Genomic DNA, 19,111 nt, shown 5'->3' with positions numbered 1-19,111 from the left:
CTGAAGTGAGAGCTTAATTCCCTTGGTGATGGCAACCTTAAATAAACCAACTGAGAAATCCCATGTTTTAATTTAAAAAGAGTGCAGTAAATCTAGTAGACACAAAGTGGGAATATGAAACAAACAGTCTTATAACTGGCTGAACTCAGACAGTAATTCTGCAAAGTAACAGAAAAATGTGTTCATGGAGGGTTCCATTCTCAGGTGAGAAAAGGCAGCAGTAATTGCTGTATGAACAAAGTTCATTTCAAATTTTAATTCTTTTTTGAACCAAATACTGTAACACTCCTAAAAGTGTCTCACTAATGTGACATCAGCTCTGATTTCTCAGTGGCTTCATGCCTTGTGTGGCAACAGAGCCCCACACTGAGCATCACCCTGGGAGGGGTGGGAGGGAGGGATAATGAGAGGAAGGAGATGAAGCAGGCTGTCAGAAGTGTGAGGAGCAGTGGTAACTCACTGCTTATATTATTGCTAAGCAGGCATTCTGACTTTTGCTTTCTTGGTACTTTTGATTCTTTTGCTTTTCCTTTTTTCCTTTGTACTGGATGTTTTCTGTTTTCTGTCATCTCAGGCTAAGCAGGAATTCCCTCAGGATTATTTACTTCTGTGTTCATATCTGCTACTTTTCTCTGAGTTTTGCACCTTGCTGTTACTGCAGTGTAAATAAGTAACACCAGCAAAACCAGGTTTTTGCTCATGAATAGAGCTGTTGTTGTCAGTGTTTTCTGATAAGATCTGTCTTTTCATGGAAAGGAGCAATAAATCTTCTCTCCTTCACAGTTCTGAAATCTTAACAATACAGCATCACTTATTGTGATTTCCTTTCTTTTTTTTTCTTCCTGATTGCATCTTGCTCTCAGAACATGGGATGGACTTGGGGAGGCTGTAGAGGAGGAGGCAGCTGTGTGATGATATATATTGTTCAATAAATAGAGTTGTCAGGCTGTCAGCTTCAGAAGATAAGGCACCAGGAGGAAACACACCCAGCTCAGCTGTAAGATACTGGTGCAGCCTGGTGTGGCACAGGCTCTCCTGCATGACAGGGTGAGATGGAGGCTGTGTCACACTGAGCACTCCCAAGCACACTGGAAACAACCAGGGCCCTTGAGGAAATAACCAGGGAACTGCAAGCTATGAAATGGCACAAGGTGCTTTTGTAATGTCAGATGGTCAAAGCTCGGGGTCTCTGAGATTAGGAGCAGCATTTCCAGGGCACTGCCAAGGGTCTGGGAGCCCCGAGGATGTCACTGTGCCTGCTAAGGTCCAGCTCTGCCAAGCCTCCCAGCTCCTCACCAGCCTGCAAGCCTCAAGAACAAGAGCTCAGGACAGAATTGCAAAGTTCTGCACTGTGCACTTGAAGCTCAAAGTACAGGGATCAGCTCTGCCAGAGGAAGGAAAATGCCTTAGTTCAGTTGGATCTCTCTGCAGCCCCATCTCCTTTGCCCTGTTTGACAGCAAACCATCAACCCCAGAGGAAAACACAACATTATACGTTCAATGTGTGGTTGTAAAAATGGTGCATTAAAATACTCTGAAAGGAAAAGCAATTTTTAGTGGTATATATATATATATATATATGTAAAATATATGAACTTGTAAACTTATACTATACATATGTATAATGATAAACTTATCATTTGGAAAGTATTTAATTAATTGTAAACTTGGTAGTTGAGAGGTTTTTGCCTTAGAAAAGATTGTCATTATTGTCTTTGTTGGATAGCTAGAAAAATAGTTCTTTAATAGAGATTTTTCTTTAAACAGCATTTTCTACATTGAATATGTGTTGTGGCTGTCACAAAATGCTGTTAATAGAAGAAGCAGAAGCTTTGATCTTTGACCTTGTCATTGTTAATGCAGAAATTTAGCACTGTATTTCCAGATGTAACCTTTTATCCCAAACTGTTCTTCATTTCCCAGCTCTTGGCTACCTGTGCTGTGGTTTGCAGGAGTGGAAGGTGCAGGGGTTGTCCCCTGGGACCCCCCAGCCCATCAGGCACTCACAGAGCCTGGCCCCCCTTTTGGGCAGCTGGGCTTGCTCCAGGCCAGGATGTTCTGCAGCAAAATGCCCCCTTGCCCTGTGGTATTTCACTGGTCCTTCTCACTTGTCTTCTGCTATAAATAGGAGACTAACCAGTGAATTGAAAAGCCCTGGAAGGGAATGTCAGTGTTTAATTTTATACCAGAAACCTTTATATTCTTTTCAGCTGGGATAACAAATAGTTGCTTTTCTGGTTTTAAAAATAAGGAAAGGTCAGACATGAAGGCAAATGAAGAAGGAAATGTATCATTGTTTCTGCTGGAGACAATGACAATGCACAGCCAGACCTAGAGTTTCCTCCTTCCTGTGCCTAATATCCAAAGATAGAACTACCAGAGCAGGTCAGATGAACCAGGCTCTATGCTTTTGTGTAGAATCTTCTGTATGCTGCTGCAAAGGGCCGATACTTGTGAATTTAATCTGACTTCTCTACTGTCTAAATGTTTTTAGACAAATTAACTTAGTCAATTTTAGCCACATGGAGAAATATTCCCCTCCACAGTGGGGCAATTTCAGGAAAACTCCTCTTGTTACTATTGATCCATAGCAGAACTTTGTAACTGGCAGAGGAGATGGCCAAGCTCAAGAGAACTGAGCAATGTCAGTGAAAATGAAAAGCAGACAGCCTCTCTAGACACTGTTCTGAATTTATGTGAAATATACCTTAAATATGACCCTTCTGGGACTGGGAATTTCAAATGCCATCGTCAATTCTCTGAAACAATAGCTGAATTACATTACTGTACAAGCTGTGGCTCAGCAGCTTCTATGCAGTGTTCCTCCAGCAGAGAGCACTTCCAGCAAGGAAAGTCCGACCCATTTCCTTTGGCAGAGCTCAAACCAGGAGCTGTGAGAGTCAGACCCATTTCCTTTGGCAGAGCAGGAGCTGTGGATTGGGAGCTGCCCTGCCAAGGCTGGCCAGCAATCTGTTCCCTTCACTGCCACCTCTGTGTCCTGCAGCACCAGCAGCACCAGGTGCTGAGCTGAATATCAGTGACAAACACACACCAAAATGACTCAAACAACCTGTTCTGGATTCATTAAATGTTGCCTGTGATCTCACAGATTTATAATTAGCAGATTTAAGGAACTAAGCCAAGCTGACAGGGACAAAAAGGAGCCAAATGTATCATCAGGTGGAGGTTGGTCTCTTCTCCCACGTAACAAGCAACAAGGCAGGAGGAAAGGAAGGGAATAATTAGATTGGATATAAGGAAAAATGTTTTGACTGAAAGGGTGATCAGGCATTGGAACAGGCTGCCCAGGGCAGTGGGGGAGTCACCATCCCTGGAAGTGTTCAAAAGGCATCTGCACGTGGCACCTGGGGATGTGGTGCTGTGCTGAGGTAACTGCTGAACTCCATTGTCTTAGAGGCATTTTCCAACCTCTAAGAGTTCAGTGATTCTGTACATTTATAGTGCTCTGGTAGTCCCAAGAACACTTCCACCATTGCAGATCCCCACAGCTCTGGCAGAGCCATGAACACCTGCAGTACCCAAAGGCAGCCTCCCCTCAAGTCCCTCCAGTCTGCAGCTCGACATCATCCCCATCTCTGGAGCAATTCTCTTTATTTCTACACATCTCTTTCCTTCAATCCCCCAAATTTCTCCATCACTACTGATGGTTCTTGGCTGGTTTCAGCCTGCTCACCACCAAGGAGATGACTTTTTATCCCTGCATGGAGACCTTTGGTTACATAATCCTGTCAGCTGTGACTTAGCATGACACCTGATTCTCTGGCCAGCTCCTGGACTGGCACTATCAAATCTTCAGAAACTCCAACAACTACAAGCATTTTACTCCTGGGGCAGGAATGTATTAAAACAGAACTAAAAATAATCTAAGTGCCTGCAAACCCTCCTGGAAGGAGGGAAGGAAACCAGCAAACCTGGTCTACATTCCATTTTTAACTTCAAGCACTTTAATCCAATAACAGAAAACAAAGGAAATCTCAGACCTTCTCTTACAGACATGCTGGAGGGAGCACAGATCTATTTCTAGCTTTGAAAGTCATTCAGCAAAGGCAGAAGCTCTCCAGACACACTGAACTGCTCTGCTCATCCTGAAATCAATGAAAATGATATTTGATGCTTATGTTGGTGTTACTAATAGTTCTTACACTCAAGTATGAAGTATTTGTCAGTCTTGTTGGCCATGTCTTTTTTTTGGCTGACCATTAAGGGGGGTGTTAAGTGATTTTTCTCTGAGCTTCCACTATAATTTTTCCTTTTTTCCTATGCACGTCTCTAGATGGCACCCAGGTCTTACACTGGGGAATTCAGATTTCTTCCTTGGCTGAGAAGAAGATAGAAAAATTCAGCTGTTGAAGAATAATTTCTACTGAAACAAAACAAAACAATTCTTTTGTGTCTGGTACAGAGTATCTCTTTTTAAAGTCCTGTCTCCCATTTTCTTGCAGAGCCTCAGGGGCTTGCCAGGCCCAGCTGGAAGGGAGGGCTCTCCTGCCCTGCTGCCCTGGTGCAGATGGTGCCAGCAGAGGTGACTCATGCTGTCCCCTCCCTGCAGCACGGCAGTGACAGCGCTCAGGGCACTCTCCCCTGCTGGCTGGACACAGAAACATGTCATGGGGCTGAGTCACTGTGCCAGGGCTCTGCAGGCTCCCCAGCCCACTTATTTTCCTGTCATTTGGTGCCATGTTTAGAAAATCTTCTGCTCCCGCTGTTTATTCGTTATGAGGTTTGGGTTTTTTGTTGTTTCTTTCTGGCAAACAGAGAATCTGCTTGTAGGTTGTGATGATATAGCTTGAAATACCCTGAGAGAAAAGACTAATATGTGCTTGTGTGCTATCTCCAAGCATGCAGAGGGGGTTCTGCAATGAGCCATCAAGAAAGGGAAGAGCAGAAGTGCAGGCAGTGTCAGGAATCCACAAAAGCACACTGAGAACCCATCCCTAGTTCAATACTGTTGCAATTACTCCAGGAATGGATCGGGGCTCCTAACCAGAGAAATGTTTTATCATTCTCATAACTCATGTGTTTAGGGTTCCTGGGCAGGCATTTAAAGCTCAGCTCTGGAGGAAAAACTGCCATATGTAACTGCTGTTTGCTTCACTGGTGTTTTTTGTACAATGTGAAAAGTGTCTTCACAGGGACTGAAGAGAATGTACCGACTCTTCCAGAGAAGAGAAAGAACTTCTGTAGGTTAAGGGACCCAAAGAATATTTTCTCCTCTACCCTGCAGATGGCTGCATTCCTTAAGATTTCCAAAAGCACTTTTTACTTCCTAAAGAGGTCTGACAGTAATACCAAGATGCTCTCAGTCAAACCCTGCTGACCATTCACATTCAGTATTATTTTCTGGCAGATGTGGGATGTGCTTTATAGTTACAAGGAACCATAGATCCTGCTTTCATTAAATCAGATGGATGAAGCTTTGGCATGGTCCCATATGTCCTTCAACCCTCTCTTTCATCATTTAACCTCTTTTTTTATTACTTTTTTGTTAATCAGCACTGTGGAGTGGATGAAGCACAAAGACTGTTGGACACAGATGGGAGGAAAGATGTTCCATGTGCTTGAGGGGATTGGTGCAGATGGTAGGTTCAGGTTTTGCCCATCAGCACAATGCACCAGCCTGCAGAACTGGGACTCTGGAGAGGTCATCTGACCTTTTGGAATTCATGTGGTCACAGAGCTGTTACAGACCTAAAGTGCTTTGGCCACGGATTTACTTCTCTGCTGTGTGTTACAAGGCAGGAACAAAGTTTAGGTCTCAGGAGAAAGACATGCTGAGAATATATGTGGAGTACCAGCTACATGCTTTGCAATCAGACTGAAAACCAGCCAAAATAACGGGGAGAAAGTGCAACTGAAGTTGCACCATGTGGCCAGTACTTTAGCCACAAGTTAGGGACTGTAGGGAGTGCTGAACATGAATGATCTTGCTCAATTGGAAAATACTGCTGGTGGTATTTTAAATTCCTGAAAATCCTCAGAGAAGAGCAGTGCCATTAGCTTTTTAGAGTTCCCTAGCAAGGGCAGGGAGCCAAAGTGATATAGTAAAGTATTTAATTAGTGTATTTCAGAGCTTCTCAGAATGAAGCCAAATCTTTTGAATCAGAAAAAAATCCTCTCTGTCTATCGCAGAGATCTCTTTTGTAGAAACTCACTCTTCTCTTTACTAGTTGAGAGTGTGGCCTGATATCATGTGATTACAGCAGTTCAATATTGAACATTTCTTGCCAAGAAAATGTCATCTTTGCTAGGCATGGTCATCCTAGTCAGATGTACCAACATGCCACCCAAGGTGCTTGAGCACTGAATAGATAAAGAGCTGTGAGCCTTGCTCATATCCCAGCACATTTTGAATTCTCACTCTCCTGGGAGGACAGTTTAAGATTAATTGATAAAAGTAATTCCAGCACCATTTAGTGTGATGGATCTCAAGAGTAAAGCAGGCTTTGCTTGGGATGAGAGTGAATAATATGGAGAGCCTCAGTCAGAATATTCATCAGTAAAAACATCTCTGCCTCCAAGTGTCCTAAACACACAGAGCAAAGGACCCTGCTCCAGTCCTGAGGCAAACATGCTGCTCTTCCCAACAAAACCAAGTCTTACAAGACAGATGGGCAGTGAAAGAGCAGATCCCAGTGGAAGTGACAGGGGTACACAAAGAAGGAAAAGAGGTCAGCAATAAAGATTATTAGGAGAGGTATTTCATGGTTGTATTTTGGGAGGAGAGGGGTGAAAGGGCAGCAGGAATGGCTGTCATAGCACAGGGAAAGTAGCAGAACAGGCAAGAGGGAGTTAACCCAAGCAGCATATAACAGAGGGATCAACATGTTTTACTAACAAGAGCAAAGCAGCTGAAGGACAGCTCCCTGCAGAGACCTGCAATCCTGGCAGAGGCAGCATGGAGAATAAAAGCTCTTGGGGTGTGATTAAAGTCTTATTTGTGCCAGAAACACCTACTTTTCCCACTCCTCACTTAATTCAATGATTTGGCTGCATTGTCCTTTGGGGGCTCTCTCACACACACACACAGTGCCAGCCCTGCTCTGATGGCACTTCAGCTGCTCCAGGGGCCCAGGCAGCTGCAAATCCCCTCCTCAGGCACAGGATTGTGCAAAACAGAGCCCAGAGATCCATGGGCAGGGAGGGTGTTGGTGAGATCCAAGCTGAGAATGTGCAATTAATCACACAGGCTGTGTTTGTGCTCTTCAGGGGGTGATCTCCAAATGAAAGCCCCAGAAGTGCCCTTGGAGCCAACACCTGAGCCCTGGCTGCCCCTGTGGCACTGGGATAAAACCTGTGCCAGGAGGATGATGCTGCTGCCTTCCAGGGCAGCTCTCAGGAGAAGCAGCAGTTTCAATGAGAGCTGAAGGTGCAGTTTCTGCTAATGTTATTTTTCTTTTTTTAAGCTGTCTGCTGTGTCTTAATATTAATGGGCTTTCTGCACATATCAAGGATTTAAAGCATTTAACATCAGCCATGGAGGACATTCACCCAAGGCACAGAACCTCAGATAAATGCCAAATTATGTCAGTTTCCAGATCTCTGCTGTTAGAGCTGAATTATTAGTAGGGTCTCAAAGAAAACTGGTGGTAGAATATGAACCTTGCCCTGGCTGTGCCAAATAATCTGTCACCCTCTGCTGCCCATTCCCAGGCTCTGTGCTGTTCTTGCTCTTTCCCTGGTGAAAATTCCTGCTGCAGTGAGTGCAATGTGGCTCACCTGTCTTTTCCCAGGACCATTATGGATACAGGTGCCCACTCCAGAATGTTCTCTGATGTTCAAGAAAGCAAAATCTGAAATTATCCACAGTGACAGGTATGAACCTACAAATTAGTGCCAGTAAGACAAGTAACCAAGGGCTCAATGGGCATTTAGTATTAAATACCCTTTGCTTTCTGTGAATCTTGGTGAGCCAAGAGTGTCAGGATCCCTTTGAGGCTGGCAGCTCCCAGGCAAGGCCATGGCCAGGTACTCAGATCAGACCTGGCCAATCCCATCAACACAGAGTGGGGTTTGCATGTCTGACCATGCTTTTTCTGTTTCTGCAGGATGGATGACATCCAGCTGTGCAAAGACATTATGAACCTTAAGCAGGAGCTGCAGACTTTGGTAGCAATCCCAGGTAATGGCTGTCTCCACCCAGTGTCAGGATAACACCTAATGTGCTCCTGGCACCATCCCCACCCATGCCCCAACAATCTCCTCCTCACAAGGTGCAATTTCATATCTTTCTCCTCCAGTCCTCATTTTTAATTCCTATTTTCCTGCCCATCTCTAATCTCTGTCTCTAAATTTCTTTTCATGCTGTATTTCCCTGCTCCCATGGCAGCAACCCTGCAGACATCACTCAAACAAGGAGCACATTCCTTATTTCTTGCACTCCCCTGGCAATCTCAAGGGAACCAAGTGGCACAGAGATTGTCAGGTAAAAAAGACAAGTGCTGAGATACCAGAGATAAAAGAGGGAGAGGAGAAGGATTTATAACCATCACTGTGAATGTGATTGATTTTTTCCTTGCTACACCAATCCATTATCACACCTGTAGTTAAATCTACCTTCTAGGATCAAGAAGAACAGGTTTCTATGAAAAGCAAGGCCCAAAACTTTGCTATAAATCTCTGCAAATTCAGTGTTGGAAGGAGGGACAGAGCTGTGGGCAGCTCTGCAGTCTGTGGCTCAAAACTCCAGCTGCCATCAGTGAGGAATTCCATTTCTCTACAGCTTTCCCATTTCAGATGATCCACAACATCCCCACTCTATTCAAGGAAAAAATAGGTCCTGCAAAACACTCAGCAACTGCAGCAGGCCAATACACCACATGTTACTGCACAACCTCCAGCACCCTGCAGAAATAATTTGCTTAACTGCTCTTGCTTAACTATTAAGTCCAACTTTTGTCTATCCTTTGGTTATCCTCATTTTTCCTCCTCTTATTTTTTTGTGCAACTTTGAGGGACAACTTTGTCCTCAGAAAGGAGAGAAAGGGGCATTTGTGACATAGGAAAGAGATCTATTCTGAAACCATCACTTTTAGCTGTGTAAAAACTTTGCCACATTTTGCACCTGACAGAAATAGATTAATAATATTTCTTTCTTTTTCTTTCCTTATACTTGGTAGAGGTCACATTTTAATTTTTTAATAACAACACTGTTGGTTCATTATTCATTCAAATGGAAAGAATTATAAATCCTAGAAAGTGTCTCTGAATGCTGCCCCTTGCCTCACTTTCCTGATCTGCAGCTTTCCTGCACTTTGAACTAACAGATAGGGTTAATCAGCTTTCATTCTTTTGGTGTTCCTGCTGTTTGGGCTTTTTTTATCTTTTATAAGTGATTTTTCCAGTCTCAAGGCCTCAAGCAGAGACCCACAGAGAGCAGTTTCTCCTTAGAACTTCACAAATCTCAGCTCATTTAGGAGTCCAAGAGGTGCAGCTCCAGCAGCAGCATCTGCAGGCAGGGTCACAGGAGCTTGGTCCTGACAAAGACAAAGCAGCTGCTGGCAGTGAGTTTGTGCTGAGACAGCGTGTGCCTGACCTGGAAAAACACTTTCCAGAAATGGATTCATTCACAGGATCTCCACCATAATTCTCCTGTAAGAATACAGGTTTGTATGGAGAGCTGCTCTTTGGTTTCAGTTTAGCCAATTTCAGTAGATGTGGAATCAGTCTTTCAGTACATAGAATATGAAATATTTTGCCACATATATTAACATTTTTAGTAGACAGTTTCCTGAAGGATATAATGGGAGAGCACATGTCAATTTAGGAAAAGGATAGATTGAGAGGAAGTAGAAAGGATCTTCTGTCTTCAGAAGGTGAGGAGAGTCCTTGCTCCTTAGCCATAACAGACAAAGCAGGAAAAAGCAGCCACTCCTAAGCATTCTTTTTTTTAAAAAAAACTGTACTAAAAACAATTGTTTCCAAGTGTCTGATTAGTTTGGCTATTTAAAGTGTCATATAACTTAATCAGCAGCCGCAACACAGCTCAGATGGTCAGACTGCAGAGCTCACTCTGCCTCCCCCACTCCCACTGAACTGAACTGGGCAGTTCTGCTGCCCAAAATCTTGATTTAATACAAAGCATCTTCATAGCCGTTCAAAATTTTCAGTTTCTCAGAGAAATACATGAGCCTGGATTTGCCTCTGGCTTTCTCATCTCTGCTGCACTTGCAAGGTGTGAAGAGTTCTGTCTTAAATACGTTTGCTTTATAGCCTGAAACAACAGCTCTTGACTGTTTTAACATTTATGACTTTTAGTTTGCAACAGGCACATCTTTCATGCCACAAAAATTGTCATTTACAGACAACCTAGCCATTCCAGGCTGGCCAATTAACAAGGACATATATTAATTACTCAGATTTTTGAAGTACAAGGAAAATAAACTTGCATTTATTTTTCCACATTTTACTATTGATGCTGTTGGTGTGGATTTGCAGCTCACCTGCTTTGTCAGAATAGAAAAAAAGGTGTTGTTTTCAACAGCCAAAACTGTCTTGAGACACAGAGAAATAGTTCCTTTTGGTGTGATCTCCTTTCCCCTGAGGTCAGATGGAGTTTGTACATTGGATTTTAACAAAGCATCTGGAACTATTTTCTTGCCAAAGCTCTTAAAAATTTTCCAAGCAATGTCTTGAAGAGTCATTGCAAATTAAAAGCAGGCTTAGCAAACCCCACAGAGCCTCAGCCCATTAAGCTGATCAGAGCCAAGAGCAGCAAGAGAGGAGGGCAGAGGCAGTGACCCAGCTTGCTGGGCTTTGGTGACTCAGGCTGGAAAACCATTGACTTCAATCAGCAGCTGATCCTCAGACATCTGCACCGTCCCACACCACCCCCTCACACTCCCCAGAGCCCAGAGTAACACAGTCTTTTCTCTCCTTTTGACCAGAAAAAGAAAAAACAAAGATGGAGAAGCAGAGAGAGGATGAGCTGATTCAGAAGATTCATCGACTGGTACAAAAAAGAGATTTTCTTGTAGATGATGCAGAGGTGGAGAGATTAAGGTAAGAACCAAGAGCATCTGAACTTATTTAGTGGCATTCCACAAGCTTAATAATACAATCGATTAAGTGACAAAATTTAAATCAACATTAATGGGAGAGAATTGGTCCTTCAAAACAACTTACCAAGTTAAAAGCCTCCTCTCCATTCCATAGGAAAACCATTAAAATCAGATTACTCTAATTCTTTGGCTCTTTATCCCATTAATGATTCAATCATCTCATGAATAACAGTGGGCTTTGGTCTCTTATTTTCCTCCCAGAAACAATCTGGGCATTTACCATTGAAAGGAAAAGGATTTATGCTGCTACCTGGGAATTCTCTTGGGATAAGAAGGTAGACATGAAATGGAATTCTACAAGGGGCATATTTGTAGACATCTGAAATCCTCCTTTTTAAATTTTTCATGTTGTCAGGTTGATTACTCCTATTCCCATCTTGTCACAGCAAAACAACCCAAACCAACTAAAAAGGACCCAGCAGTACAACCCTACCTAAGACATGGGCAGGTTCTAAAGGGTTTCATCTCCCAAAGTATTAGCCCAAAGTTGTAGGCTTCCTCAAAAGTTCATTTCCAGCACCCAAATCCAATCTTTGGTTTGAGATCAGCACTCTACAGAGTCAGTTTTGCTCTTACTTCCCCCTCATTCAGCAGTAGAGACTCAATCCATTTATCCAAAATGACAGTATCTCCTCCAGCACATTGACATTCTGAGCAAGCCAGGAGAGGATTTGGCAAAGCTTCCTCCAGTGTTGCAGCTGATCAAAGGGAGCTGGCCAGAGGCAGCAGCTGACAAGGAGCCTGAGCTAGAACTGAACCAGAGCTCTCACTGAGCCCTGTGTGCACATCACCAAAGCCTCAGCAGCAGTTTTCATTTAGGCAAATATTTTGCTTTTTAATAGGCAGCAAAATTAAATGTTTCTAAAAATAGCAAAGAAATTAATTGTTTACTAGAGACTTTATCCTAGCTTTTGCTGTCCCGTTTGCAGAGAAAACTCATTCCTCTATTTTCCTTTTTTCCACCAGGGAAAAAGAAGAAGACAGGGAGATGGCTGAGTTCCTTCGCACCAAGTTAAAACCCATCGACAAAGCAACACAGTCTCCTACCAGTGAGTGCCTAATCATTAAGAAAAAACAAGAGCAAAAGGAAAAACTCCAAAGACAACTGATTATAAGAGCATTTTCACAGGGGAGCCCCTGGCAAAAGCTAGGTGAAGCTAACTAGATCACGTAGGAACAGCTCAGGGTGTCAGCAGCTGCTGGCCACTTAGACTTCAGATAGCAAATTACCCCTTAAACTGAATTTCAGTCATCTATGGCCACTTCAGATTGCTCTTTATGTTTTAAATATGCAAAGTATATTTGTGTACACAGTGCCACAAGCTGCTTTTCTAAGCAGTTTTATTTTTATTAATAATTTTCCTATCTGTTTCTTCAAAAATAATGAAAAAAAACCCACTTCAGGTCCATGCTGGAATATCTGAAACAAAGTTCACCTGTTTTATTGCAGTCAAGATGGAAACTAGAGAAAAAACTGCAAACTTCCACAGCTGACCCAATTTTCTTACATATTACCATCAGAAATAGGCTTTTGAATCACCCCAACCCAAATCACTTGTAGGCAGAATGGAAACACACTGGTTTCTGAAAGACAAAGTGGATTTCGTGGTGCCTCAGAAGCTTTTAGTGCAGCTTTCAAACAGAACAGTCACAGCCACAGCAGGGGCTGTAGCAGCTCACAGATTGATTTTTCCCTGTCTCACGATGAGCTCTCAGGCAGAGTCAAGTGAGAGCAGTGCCCTTCTTAGAGAGGTCCAGCAGCTGAAGAGGTTTGAATCAAACATTGTGCCATTTTGCACAGATCAAGATCTTGCTCAAGAGTTCCAGAGGGACTGGGATGACCTTGAAGTTGAGAAGAGACATTTTAAGATGCATCACTAATTATTTATACCCCCTTAGTCACAGGGAGCATGACTCATCTCCCTTGTTTGTTTACTTTCTCATTGCTTTTAAATGCAGTTTTAAAGATGAAAAGATTCTTTTCACCCTGAAAAATGAAAACCTACCTTTATCTTGTTCCCTTAATTACAACATCCAAGCCAATGAGAGAATAAATCCTAGCAATACTTTTGTCCTTCAGCTCCTTTCCTTGCTGGAAATTAAAAAGTGAAATGACTTTGTGAAAGGATCCATGGCTGTGAAAGGGACACCTGCCTTGAACCAGATAAAAGTTTACCCTCCCTTTGAGATGTATGGATTATTTAGCTCCTCTAAACACTCTTCCCTGAAGAGATGAGACTTTCTGAGCAGTTTCAAACCAGCAAAGTGTGTTGTTCAAGCAGGAGCTGAAAAATTCAGGGTGGGTGGAAAGAGGGCAGGAAAGGTTTGCACCCTTTAGGGCAGAAGTAGGAAGGAAGGGTTTGAGCAGCTCTTGTTTCTAATGGTGTCCTGTTTTGAACATTGCAGGCAGCCCAGCAGAAAAGAAGGCAGAACCTCCTCCAAGCAAGCCCACCATTGCCAAGGCAGGGCTGGCAATTATCAAAGATTGTTGTGGGGCCACGCAGTGCAGCATCATGTAGAGAGAGCCCTGGGCTTCCCAGCCTGCTTGTCCTTTCAGTGTTTCCATTGAGTGGAAGTGGATGGTGAGGGGAACCAGCAGCATCCTGCTGAGGGCAGCTGCACAGGTGCCACCTATGGACTGCACCATGGCAGGTTCCTCACTGTTGCATGGATCACTCTACACGCATGCCTAAAAACAAAGAAACCTATTTAGTGGCTGTCCAGGGACCAGAAGAGATCAGCAGTAGAGTCAACAAAAACCACCCCTGTGATACAGGCGAATGAAAAGGGGCTGTGTTTAATCCAGAATGGTGTAAAACAGCAATTTTAACGGGCTATAACTTTAGAAGAATATGTTGTACACTTTCCCCCCCCGTTGCAAACTGCACTCAAAAATTGCCAAATTCTCCTATTTTGGTTCTTTTCAGAACAAAAGCCACAAGTAGCAATGCTATATATGGCACAACTGATAGAGGAAGCAACTGTAGGATAACTGATGTTGCATACAAAACCCCAAACTTGTGTGATGTTCAACTACTTTGCTGTGGAGTTTCATTTCAAATTCTTCCTAAAGAATGAGATCAGTGACAAGGATGCTGCAAGTAGCTACAGAATTTTATATCCCATATGATATCTGAGTTACTCAAGTCAAGTTAATATTGCTTCCACCAGGGGAAATAAATCCCTGGCAAAGCTTTGGCAAAGCACATCTACAGTAATCTGCAAGTTGATGATGCAGTCCAAGTTTGTGTCACTTCTGTTTTAGATCTCCAACTCCCAAGAAGTGAGAGAAATATTCACCCAGGGTTTTGTCCATTTTTATAAGCTACATGCAGCAGGAGATTACACATCACTGAGAGATTGCTGGGAGAGGAACAGAAGACAAAATTTAACTAATACTGAAACCATGCTTAAAACAAGTATTAATTGTATATTTTATGACCACAAGAAATAGAAACTATCCATTGAAAAAGCATAGGAAGACACAAGACACCCAATACAAATTGGCCACAAGACAAATATACAAGTACAGAAGTAGGTATTTGTGGCAGGAAGATCACATTCTGTATAAAATGGGTTTAAAATTAAGGGAAATGCAGAAATACTTGTCTGTGTTTCACCATTAAGTGTGTTTCTGGTCTCTATGCAGATTAAGCTTGTGGAATCTAATATCTTTATATTAGCTGTCAGTAGCTGGTTTGTCTGTGTGATGGTATTCCATATAAATGTACTGTGATAGGTGTAAATAGTAAAATAAACGTACATGGATCTAGTGTGACAATCTCAGGCTTAGAAATAACAAAAGATAGCAACAAGTTCCTAAAGTAACATTTTGCAAAAGGAACTTCCATTTTGTGAAGCCAGCTAAGTGAAGTGTGTGCTTATATACCAAGGAACCACAGTGTAGGAAAGGAGAAAAAATCAACAGCAGTTACCCCAAAAGGATAAACAGTTATTTTTTTAGATAGAAAAAGTATCTAATTGAGGTTGAAGGCAATAGACACCATCTAAAGTAACTCAGAATATCTTTATAAAACCTAATCCCTAGCACTGACTGATTTGATGAAAACCACTTGCATTTCCAGAATAATTTCAGTATTGCAGACTCACTTGAGACAAAGAACCAACATCACTAAGTACCTTCAGTTTTAAGGATCAAAGAGGAAAAAACACAAAAGGTTTCCACTGAGACATGAAGCGCTTTAATTATTTTGACCAAAGATGCAGGAAAGAGAACAAAGGCTGAGTCTCATGTATGATTATTGTGTCCTTGTTGAGACATACACCACCACACTGAGCTCTGTATCTGTCACAGTCTGTACCTGGTGTGGGCTGGGCTCTGCAGGGCACCTGTGTGCATTTACAGTAATGGGGAAAACTGCTTTCAGGGGAGAAAATACACACTGGAGGGAAAGAAACACCCATTGGCTCCTGTAAAATTCCACAGGCTCTTGCTGGTACCCAGTTAAGACATTGGGAATTGTCAGTGTCTAAGGGCAAGAGGCAGATGCTCAGTGTCACTAATAAAGGCAAATGGGAGTCAAGAAAAAAGCTGTGGTGAAGCACCACTTTAAACCTTAGGGGGATCAGCTGTGAATGGCACCAATAAAGGGTCCAGAAGGACTTTGCACATGGTTTTTAAGGCCTGAGGTGACTCCTGCACATGAATGTTTAACCCAGGCTGTGCTGATGAGAGGGGTGATCCCTACAGGCTGCACAGAATCCACCTGGGGATGAAGTAAAGTGAGTGCAATGTTGGTTTCCATGAAAAAATTTCATTAGCAAGAAACAGACATTTCTGTGAAGCAACACTCATGACCAGGCTCCAGAGCAATCTCCTTTAATTAAAACCAAAAAGAAACACAGCAAGTAGGAATGTGCAATATTCTCACAGCTGAGCACTGGCAGCCAGTGCTCCAAAGGGACTTGAACTCCAGCAGTGTTAATGAGAGTGAACTTCATTTTCAGAAGTTCTAGCTTGGCTCAGCTGGAAGGTTTTCTGTGTGCCAGTTTTTGGTTTTAATTAGCAAATTTCTTTGTTTATTTGGGTGGGTTTGAAGAGCTTGCCGGCAATGCACAAGTGGTTCCTTCAGAAGTGGGTCAGTGATGCAGCAATAAAGCCCTGGATTTTTAAGACTGTAAGGTCCCATTCTCAACTGTGTTCAACACTGGTTTAGTGTTGCCTGTCTAGAACACAGCAGAGCCCTTATGGCTGATGGCAAAGCTAATGGCTGCAATTAAATAAATTAAATTTAGGAAGGAATTAAGTGTAAAAGTCTTGACCCTTATTTTTATAAAAACAGACTAAATCACCGAATATCCCAAGAACAACTAGGGGCTTTGTAACTTCCATGATCCTGTGAGCACAACACATTGTACAATCCCATATAAAATCAGCAGAGTATCAGACAAGTATCTTTGGGTGATTATATGGAGTAACTGGCATAATTTCAGAGTTGATTTTCTGCTATCAATCACTGTCAGCAGAGAGGGACATTGATGGAAGCACCCAGTATCTCTTCTGGAAATCCTGGCTATTTATCACTTCAGAAAGAAGGCAAGGCAGTGGAAAAGGAAGAGTGTGTGGAAGAATGTGTAGGGTGGATTTGACACACTCTGGTAAACATGACTTTGTTCAGGAAAGGATCTTGGTCTACTGAGAAAAACAAAAGTGCTGAAGTGCTGTTTGTACAAATCATTGTACAAATCATACAAATTCCACCAGCAAATGGTTCTCTTGTACCTTCCCCAGGCCTACTGAATCTCTTCCAAGTTAAACATATTTCCAAATAAACTAAGCTGCTGTGTTATACTAAGCCTTTGTTTCTTCCTGTTACTGAGGAAAAGTTGGTGTGGAGTGGAATGGGATGCAGTTCCTGGGTTGCTACACTTCTCAAAAACACTAAGGTTACTACTCTGCACAAAAGGAGTAATGCTGAGGGGTAAGTTTGAAATGCTACTGAAATAAAGGATTTTCTCACTGAATAAAGAAAACCCACCAAAAAATCCAATCTCATAATGCACTAAGATGACTTTGGAACCTCACTGCAGCCCAGAGCCTGCTCAGAGACAGTTCCCAGCCCTACACTGAGAATAGAAGGGTCCCAACTCATCTGAGTATCAGAACTGCCAAGTCAAGAGAGCCCTGGTGTTACTGAAATGAACAGAAATCCTCCCTCACCCCAGTATAAATGCTACCATTGTTACCCAAGTGCACCTTGTTTTACATGACCCCATCCAGCCTATAAACAGCCAGGCAGCAGGCTGCTTTCAAACAGGATAATACCAAAAACATTACCTAAAGGCCAAAATTCCCTCTCCCTTCCGTGTGCACACAAGACTTACATGGGATGCTGAGAACAGCTCAGCCCCTGAGCCTGGGTCCTGGGATGCTGAGAACAGCTCACAGGGGATGCTGAGAACAGCTCAGCCCCTGAGCCTGGGTCCCAACAGCCTCAGCAGCAACTCTGGCTCAGGGAGGAGTAGGGAGGGGGCTCACAGGAGATCTCCCCTCACATTTAATTTTGCTTTCTTGTTTCTCAATGAGGCAGTTTTCTGCAACAACACTTCATGGGAGAGTGGAAGAATTGTGGGAAACACCAAGAGGTGTTTAAACTGATAGCTAAACAGTGAATCTCATCAGTTACAGAGAGCAGAGGACTTACCAGGCTTGATCACAAAACCAGAGATGACTGCAGCTACTATCAAGTTTCTTGCAGCCAGTTACCTCATCCCAGCTACACCAACAGAGAGTTTGTTATTTTTCTCCTTCATGACACAGGCAGAATGCAATTCCTCACTTTTGAATTCACTAACTGATAGACTGATGTGACACTTGAGCCATGGCATGACATGCAACAGTGCTTTGACAGCCATGTCAAAACATGCTCACATAACATCCTGAAGTGGCATTTCAGGAATTTCTTGTAAAATGGCATTCTCTATTTAGAGAAATCTGCATTCTGTAGCATACATATAGCACTACAAGCCATTCTGATCATCACTTGAATTAGGATTTGTTTCTGTCTTTATCCACCTAAGTAATACTAAACAAAAATAGTCATACAGGAAGGAATGCAGCCTTTGAAGTGATGCTTGCTAGGAAAATGCTATTAATAGGAGTTAAACCATGGCTCATATAATGCAATTAGTCTGACCTGTTACACTATGGCAAGCAAAATAAGCCATATTAGCTTTAATTTTTTTCCTAAAATTATTTCCATCACCTCTTTTTTACTAATTTTAAACAGATGGCTTAACATAAAATGAGTGAGAATAAAAGAAGTGGGAATGTTTGCAGCACAGAACCCAATCAGCATTTAAAATCAAACTCATCTTTTGAAGGTAATCACATACCAGGTGCTATGAGGGATTTTACTCATTCATTTACTTAAAAACATTCACAACTACTGAAAAATGAAATTACAGAGTGGTGATTATAGGGTTTGTGGTGCTGCTCTAGGAAGGTTTCATAAAACACCTGTTTCTCCTTCCAGAGAGGAGAATTCATTATTTCCAAGGGGAATATTTATTACATTGTTTGTGAAGAATTTCCCAGTAAGTTTTTTAGGTAGTTACTTTAAAATTGCTTAGTGAACAAGTACCCTGTAAGGTCAAGTGGTTGCTTATCTGCAACAGGCCTGACATTTATTCCAGCAGACTCCACTTAACAGTTCTGTTGAGTGAGAATATGTCACAAAACAAAACCCAAAAACCCCCCAAAAAAGAGAAAGTCAGGAACAGCTAATCCAGGTCTCTAGTTTTGTCCATGAAGCTGTGAGATGACAAAACACTTCAATTTAATTGAAGTTTTGTTTTGTTAAGATTCTAAATTTCAAAACCCCTCAGTGAAAGAAATTTGCCATATTTGTAGTTCCTGAATAATTACCATCTTCAAGCTGGAAAAAGCCATTATAACTCAAAAGTGACTCATTAACTTTATTACTCTCACATGACCTTATTTGCAACAATTTTAACATCTCACAGGGAGACACACTGAGGAGGAACACCTGACACCCACCTGCTGGATTTAC

At 42.4% G+C, this 19,111-nt stretch overlaps 1 protein-coding gene across 3 annotated transcripts in view; it reads left to right on the top strand.

Moving 5' to 3' along the window:
* Positions 1–16,894, top strand: part of BMERB1 (bMERB domain containing 1) — a 59,621-nt gene extending 42,727 nt beyond the window's left edge. For all 3 annotated transcript variants that reach the window (XM_063171964.1, XM_063171962.1, XM_063171960.1), the window contains exons 3-6: positions 8,067–8,140; positions 10,905–11,019; positions 12,045–12,127; positions 13,485–16,894. In XM_063171964.1, the coding sequence (XP_063028034.1) occupies positions 8,067–8,140; positions 10,905–11,019; positions 12,045–12,127; positions 13,485–13,597 (385 nt within the window). In that variant the 3' untranslated portion in view covers positions 13,598–16,894. The remainder of the gene's footprint in view (positions 1–8,066; positions 8,141–10,904; positions 11,020–12,044; positions 12,128–13,484) is intronic.
* Positions 16,895–19,111: the final 2,217 nt, after the last annotated feature.

This window comes from Melospiza melodia, chromosome 18 (assembly GCF_035770615.1).
Source record: "Melospiza melodia melodia isolate bMelMel2 chromosome 18, bMelMel2.pri, whole genome shotgun sequence".
In the NCBI taxonomy this organism is placed as follows: Eukaryota; Metazoa; Chordata; class Aves; order Passeriformes; family Passerellidae; genus Melospiza; species Melospiza melodia.
This window is presented reverse-complemented; position numbering and strand designations above follow the sequence as displayed.